The sequence below is a fragment of the Semicossyphus pulcher genome, unplaced genomic scaffold, assembly GCF_022749685.1.
Source record: "Semicossyphus pulcher isolate SPU_LCO1_2020_fin unplaced genomic scaffold, fSemPul1.0.p SCAF_4, whole genome shotgun sequence".
In the NCBI taxonomy this organism is placed as follows: domain Eukaryota; kingdom Metazoa; phylum Chordata; class Actinopteri; order Labriformes; family Labridae; genus Semicossyphus; species Semicossyphus pulcher.
Genome location: NW_027211715.1, coordinates 4498553 through 4506112, shown reverse-complemented (window position 1 = coordinate 4506112; position 7560 = coordinate 4498553). Strand labels below are relative to the sequence as shown.

The following is a 7560-nucleotide window of genomic DNA, read 5'->3' as shown; positions in this document are numbered from 1 at the left end:
CATACTAATACACCCTACTACTCTTGCTACAGTAAAGTTCAACCAAAACAATGTTAAGTGACATTATTTCTTGATCTAGTCATACAACACTGTACAACTTTTCATTCAGAAAGCTGACTGTATTCCATAACAAAGAACCTGAAACACATTATAATTCATCAGAGTTTATTTATCCTTCACAGTAAAGTGCGTTCTGTTTGCATTTTGATTCTGAAACAAGTGAGATATATGGCAAAGTATCGGATCCAGGGTCAACTTGTGCTTAGAAAAAGTCATTTACTAGATGAGTGCTTCTTTTACAAGAACCACAAGCAGCTGTTGCCCCAGATTCCTCCGGTTCTTCGGCCCGGACGGAACTTCTGTTCCTAACCCATAAAACGCAACAACAACTAAAAATTAAAACAAAACTTTATTTGAATGGCTTTATTATTTATACTTTAGTTGCCATCACTACTTTCAACTCAGTTTACTGTTGTAAATAATTTATTGTTTGGGATTATTAAAGTTCTATCTAATCTAACATTTTCACTCTGATAAAAGGCGGCTGCTGTTGTCATTTGGCCGACTCCTGCTGCTTAAACTTTACAGAAAAGAATTAAAATCTTTTGTACAAATCAAGCTGTATATAATTTATTCAAGTAGTGTAACATGAATGGAAATGCTTCTTTGCATTCGTAGAAAATTTGTTTTGTAATTTTGACTGTGATTTTTGAAATGTGTACTCTCCAGAAGACCATGGAGAAGAAGCAGGTGATCATTGACACAGACTGCGGCATAGACGATGCTCAGGCCATAATGATGGCCTTGGCAGCACCCAACATTCAGGTTGTGGGCGTCACCTGTGTGTTTGGGAACGCAGCGGTTGAGAACGTGTGTCAGAATGTCTTAAGGGTGCTCTCCGTCTGTGAGCGTGAAGGGGTAAGTCTGCATAAACTTAAGGGCCCAGTTTTTCAATCCAGGATCAGATAATCCAGCTCACTTTTGTCCTGATTTTTCAAACTGGATTGGATTAACCTGATCCAGCTGTAGACTTTTCAAGGTTACTAAATCTGGATTAGCAGAGCTGTAATTGGGACTAAACACTACATGTGTTGCCAAAGACCACACAAACTGAAAGTTTCACACAGTTGCTTAAATAAAATACTTAATAGAGCATTTGGTGGATTATCTATGGGGGCAAAATCCTTTACTTTGATATTTATTTATCTACTGTGTCACTTATTTCAATTCAAATGCAAAATATGAAAGAATGTCAGCAGTATAAACTAGATTGTAAAAATGTCTTTTGTTGACCAATTAAAAAGTTTTGTAACATTTTGCTCCTGAAATCCAGCCTGAATTTTTGAGCACAGGTATCCCGATCTTACTCAAACGTTTTGAACAATAAATAATACTAAAGGTTTTATCCAGACCAAAAACAAAACTGGATTACCTGATCGAATCCACTTTCAGAATCCCATGGATCTTTCTGGACAGCCCGTTCTGAAGAATTGATCCAGTCTGTTAGCCGTAATCTGACCAGATTATTTTTGAACACCAGGACCCGGTTGTTCAACGGGTTTGATCCCGTTTAAGAATTATCAGATTTGAAAATCCACTTTTTTTCCATTCAGGATCAAGAAATCATTTTGATTTTAATTCAATTCAATTAATTTGTCATACACATTAAAAAAATACAGCATACAGTCAATGCAATAAAATGCATGTTTCCCTGCCACCCTCTCCTCCCTCTAAAGCAAAAGTGAACAAATAAATAAATAAGTTGCAACATAAGAATAAAAGACAGCAAATACCAACATTCTAAAAGGAATAAATAAATAAATAAATAGCAGACACTCCGACACTAAGCGATACTGTTCAGTGGTCTGTTCAGCTGGGGATAAAACGTGTCCTTGAGGCAGTTGGTTTCATGCTCTGATGCTTTGTAAACATTTTCCTGAAGGAAGGTATGAAAACAGACCGTGTGCTGGGTGTGTAGAGGCCTGTGTGGTGCCTAATGCCGTCCTCTTGGTGGTGTCGTGTAAATCATCCAGGTTTTTCAAAGAAAACTGGGTAGGATTTTATACTTTATACTACATAGTTTGTCCACAGGGGGCGCCAAAACACAAAAAATAATAGATCCTGACAGGTGCTTTTGTTTGAATATTATATGTATCTACCCCTACTGTCACAGCAGCGATTCAGCATTTCGAGAGTATATTATTTGAAAAAAAAGTCTCAAGTGTCAACATCATCGTAAAGATTGTGTTTTCTTTGACCTGTTTGAAAGTTTTATTACATTTTGTTCCTGTAATCCGACCTGAATCCTCCCCTCTGCTGGGATCAGGATAATCCGGATCAAAGTTATCCCGATCCAATTTAAACGTTTAGAACAATTAATACTGAAGGTTTTATCCAGACCAAAAACAAAACCGGATTACCGGATCAAATCCGCTTTCAGAATCCTGAATCTTTTGAATAACCCTTTGTCAAGATTTATTCCAGTCCGTTTGCCGTTGTCACCCACCATCTCTCCGGCTCCCTTAGAGACTTAAATCCTGTATGAACGGGGCTTCAGATGCTAAATAGGAGAAACTTTTTCATCCACCACTTATGTTTGCATATATAAAATAGAGAGATTTACTAACAGTTGAGTTTATACCTAAGTATCTATATAGAGCCAGTCTAATGATGGTCTCATGCTGTCAAGTAGTCCTAGTGAACCTGCTCTGAGCTGAACTTTTGTCTGCAGATTCCAGTGTTTCGAGGTGCAGCTGGTCCTCTGGTTGGAGCCAGTAGCTCAGCGAGTGACCACTTTGGCACTGATGGACTTGGAGATGTGATTGAGGACAGAGACCAACAGTGGGAGCAGAAAATCCAGAGAGAGCACGCCGTGAATGCAATGATCAGGCTGGTGACTGAAAACCAGAAGCAGGTGAGGAACCTGTCTGTGACCGCGTTCACATGTGGTATTAATATGTGTCAAGTGGACAGCCCTAAGTATAGGCATGGGCGCAGTGAGGGGGGGGGAGGGACTGACTAGCCAGGGCCCTAACGGGGGAGATCCCTTTGAAGGCCTCTCTTAGTTCTAACTGTTATAAATAAAAATCCCATTGACTGAATAAATAAATGAGTAAATAAAATATGTGGAGTCTCTCTGTGGCCTCTCTCAGCCCTCTCACTAAATGCACTAACTGGTTTAGTCTGCCCCGCACTGGGATTAACCTCAGATGCAGCCAGAAGAGCAGGTTACTGATGCTGCCTGCAGCACCATGTCTCTCCCAAGAAAGCAAAACTACGATATCGAAAAAAAGAAAGAAAGAAAGAAAGAAAGAAAGAAGGCAAACATCTTGTAAGTAGTTTCTTTCAAAGTAAAGGTGACTCAACTCACGCAGTTTAAGATGAAATCAGCCAGTTAGATATAAGGGCATCTAGCTTGAATCTTATTTGCGTTTCACATATCAGTTTTTCATATTCATACATTAATCAGCATAATAGGTACAGTCTCATATGACATTATATTTATAAATATTACCTCGCGGTGAACACCGTCCACTTTGCAGCAGCGTTGAGATCGGAAAGTGGCCGATGGTATACCACGGCATGTGCCAGTAATTCAGCGGAATGTGTTGATCGCTAGATTTTTGTGCCGAACCACTGAGCTCTGCGGCGCTGGTTTGGCTCGGTTGGTGGAGCAGACGCCCCGTGTGCGGAGGCTGCAGTCTCTGTCGCGCTGATCGCGTGTTCGACTCCCGGTCTGCCGATCATTTGGTGCGTGTCGTCCCCCACTCTCTCCTCCCAGTATTTCCTGTCTATCTTCAGCTGTCCTGTAAATTAAAGGCAAACCCCAAAAATAATCTTTAAAAACAAACAAAAACACTTAGCAGCGAATGACAACAAGTTACTAAATGTATTTATAGTGCCCCCTCCTGGCAGATATCTGCCTCTGTAAATTGAATGCAGTGATCGATCTCACAGCAAAACTATCAGGTGTAATCAAAACATGCAGTCCAAGGTCTACAGCAGTCATAATTATGCCGGTAAAAAAGGCTAATGCTACGTTGAAAGCAACAGGTGGGCCAGGCTTCCTGGCTACGGTGGCGAGGCTAACAATGATCTTGTTAGCTGAGATAAGCTTTGCTACAAGCTCACTGCTTACATCGGCCAGGATATGGCTATGAAATTACTTTTCTGTCATCGCAGACGTACCAGACAATCATAGACATGTAAGACGGACATGAGGGATTTATACTAATATTTCAGTATTTACATCACTATGTTGTACTCGCATTGTCAATAAAAACAAAAAATGTAAATAAGGTTGCAATGCGTCCTGAATATGTGCACAGCCTCTATAAAGCATAAACTACATCTCCACATGCAGCGAATGACACGAACAGGAGGTGTGACCCACGAGCAGTTCATGATAGTTAATAATGATGCAGCGCAGGGAGGAGACATCTGAGACAGAAACAGACTCCAGCCTGCAGTGTAGTCCATATATTTCACTGATAAACCACAGAACCAGAGGAGCGTCAGGCTTCATGGTCAAACTAAGTGTTACATCACCTCTCACTTCAGTCCGTGATCACCTGCTCCCTCTGTGCTCGTGCACATGAGTGCAGCTAACCTCCTCTGTGTGCTGCAAGTCTGCATCACAGGTTTTTATGATGTCATGTTTCTTAAAATCCAATGAAGGTGAATAAGGCTTTGTGTTTATTTGCATCTAGTGCTGGGAAGTGGTCACTGAAGATGCATTCGGAGAGGCTCAGGTGTGCCACGAGCTGTGTCTGTCTTTAATGTCCCGGTACTAAAAGGTCTTCTCCACAGGTCTCCTTGGTCGCTCTCGGCCCGCTCACTAACCTGGCACTGGCTGTCAGACTGGATCCATGCTTCCACCAGAAGCTCAAAGATCTGTACATTATGGGGGGCAACATGGAAGGTAATACCCTAATAGGATTATTGTTTGAAACACTGAGGCTTGTAATAACTCGATTTGTCTTTGTAGGAAAAGGAAATGTGACACTGTGCGCAGAGTTTAACTTTGTAATGGACCCAGAGTCGGCCTACATTGTTCTTGAAGAGTTTCTCTGCCCCACATACATCGCCTCGTGGGAATACGCCTGCAGAAACGCCCTGACGTGGGTAAGATGTGTGACGAATCAGATGACCCTGCGTGACTGCTCCACTTCAAATGTTTGAATCGATGTGACATGCTTCGCAGGAATTCTTTGAAGAGCTGATAAACCAGGATGCCCCTGCTGCCGCCTTTATGAAGACGATAACGTCTAAATGCTGGGCGTACTCCAAAGAGGCCATGCGGAATAAGAGAGACGTGTATTTTGGACCTGGCTTCGTCTCTTACGACGCCTATGCTATGTCGGCCTGTATTGACAGCAGCGTGGTCACGGAGAGTATCCAGTGTCCTGTCCGTGTGGAGCTGCAGGGTTCCATCTGTCGCGGCATGATGGCACTGGATCGCATAAACCAGCTGAAGAAGAACCACAGTGTGTTTGTTTTGACTAAATGTGATGTTACCAAGTTTGGTCAGTTACTCATGAGTTCACTGAGACAGCCGTGTAAGAAGTAATCTCTGCTGAAAAAGATAATATCCCATCCTGGATCGAATTAATTATTACTGTGATGAATAAAGACGACACAATCAATGATGAACAAATCAAAGGAAAACATGAAGATAAACTTTGACTTGAAATAAAAGTAATTTAGCTTTTTCAGACCCTTATTTTGTTGCATTTATTGTTTTATTTACAAAAACTTTTACATGCAACTTGTTTAGCGCCTGTATGCTGTGTTAGCATATCAAGGCATCATGGATCGAACCAATCACTGGAGTGAGAGCGTTAGATAAACTAGACTTCATGGACTGTGCAGTTTACTTTAGAGAGTACTAAAAATCAGAAGTTGCTACATTACGTTATATTATGTACGTTATGTCACAGCCCTCTTGACTTCCTGTGTGGGCTGTCTGTCCCTGTTCAGGAGAGAATCAGTAAGTGCACTTCATCGGATAGTATCACCTGTGTCTGCTGCTCCTCACCTGTACAAGCTGCTGGATTCACTCTCTCCCTGGGCGAATGGTTTGTTGTTTCTGTTTCTTTATTCGGTTTTCTTTGTTTCCTACACTTACAACACACTCGATACCACTGATGTTACTCTTATACATATTTAACATTAGAATTATCTTTGCTCAAATAATTAATTATTTATATTTCATCTGTGGTCTCCTCTTTGTGCTTGAGCCGGGCTGTGACAAACAAGTGGAAAAACTCAAACACACACCGGCAGTAACATGCCTATAACCGAACTCTACTCAAACTAACGTCCAAACTGAAAATCCAACTCTTTATTGCCCAGAGCTCAACGTGAATGAGTTTCCTCAGCTCCAGAGAGAGCTGCCAAAGATACCTCGTGTGAAAAGCCCGATGCTGGCTGCCCTACCTGCAGGAGAAGCTGAAAGACCCCAGCCAGACGTGATGAGTGAAGAGCCACAAGTGGTTGTGGCCTCCAAAGAACCAGAGGTCGCTGTTGCACCCGAGGAACTAAAGCCTGACTTACCACCTGAGAAACCACAGGTACCTGTGACACCAGAACAGCCAAAGGGAGCTGTGGCAAGAATAAAAATATCATCCAGATAGTCAGTTCTTGGCATACAAGAGGTGCTGCCCTCCATGAGCAGAACATGTCGGCACTAAAACAGAAAATGGAGCAGATTGCTGAACTTGAGCAGCCTGTGAAACCAGCAAGTTCTAATGAAACGTCAGAGGAAACACAGGTAGATTCTGCACCTGATGGACAACAGGAAGCTGAGACCCCTGAAGAACCCCAGGCAGCTGTTGAAACTGTTGAACCACAGACTGACATAACACCGGAGGAACCACAAGTAGATGTGACCCCTGAGGAACCACCAGCAGCTGTGGCCCCAGAGAAGTCAACCAGAGGAACCGCAGTGTGAAATGAGGCTGCCTTACACTCTTATCCTCCACAGAGATCCTGATACAACAACACAGCAGGCTCTGAAGACAATGCCCACCGAAAAGGAGGTTCTTTGCAAAGTCAGGAAGCTGGAGGAAGCTCTTGCAAAGGAAAAAGATCGTCAGAAGGAAGTGGAGACATCCCTGGCCCAACAGAGGAAGGAACACTCCAGACTTGAGGCTGTGCTGGCCCAGGCAGAGGAACACCTGAAGAGGGAAAAACTGCAGGGGCAAGAGGAACAGAGCCGTCTCCTGCAGTTAATAAAAGACCAACAACAGGCCCTGAAAGAAAAACCAGCCAGAGATGAACCACTTGTTATGGCACCAGAAGAACCCTGTGACCCCTGAGGAACCACCGGCAGCAGACGAACAAGAAGAACCACAGGCAGCTGTTGTCCCAGAGGAGACTATTACTGTTATACAACCACAGGCAGCTGTTGCCCCAGAGGAGTCAAATACTGTCATGCATCTGAAGAACCTCAGGCAGCTGTGGACAGAATGGACAATCTCCCGCAGCAGAAAGCAGAGAAAAAAAAACTCTCTCTGCAGAAAAGATTCCTCCGGTTCTTCAAATGACCAGGACGGAACG

The 7560-nt window shown here is 42.9% G+C and overlaps 1 protein-coding gene across 1 annotated transcript; it reads left to right on the top strand.

Moving 5' to 3' along the window:
- Positions 1-735: 735 nt before the first annotated feature.
- Positions 736-5711, top strand: LOC138607656 (inosine-uridine preferring nucleoside hydrolase). The gene is made up of 5 exons (XM_069680297.1): positions 736-918; positions 2732-2914; positions 4810-4921; positions 4988-5124; positions 5204-5711. Exons 1-5 carry the CDS (start codon positions 736-738, stop codon positions 5567-5569), a joined length of 981 nt encoding a protein of 326 aa, XP_069536398.1. The 3' UTR covers positions 5570-5711.
- Positions 5712-7560: the final 1849 nt, after the last annotated feature.

Coding starts and splice junctions, on each gene's coding strand:
- LOC138607656 (XM_069680297.1), top strand. CDS start 736: ATGGAGAAGAAGCAGGTGATCATTGACACAGACTGCGGCATAGACGAT. Junction 919..2,731: donor CCGTCTGTGAGCGTGAAGGG/GTAAGTCTGCAT, acceptor TTTTGTCTGCAG/ATTCCAGTGTTTCGAGGTGC. Junction 4,922..4,987: donor TATGGGGGGCAACATGGAAG/GTAATACCCTAA, acceptor TTGTCTTTGTAG/GAAAAGGAAATGTGACACTG.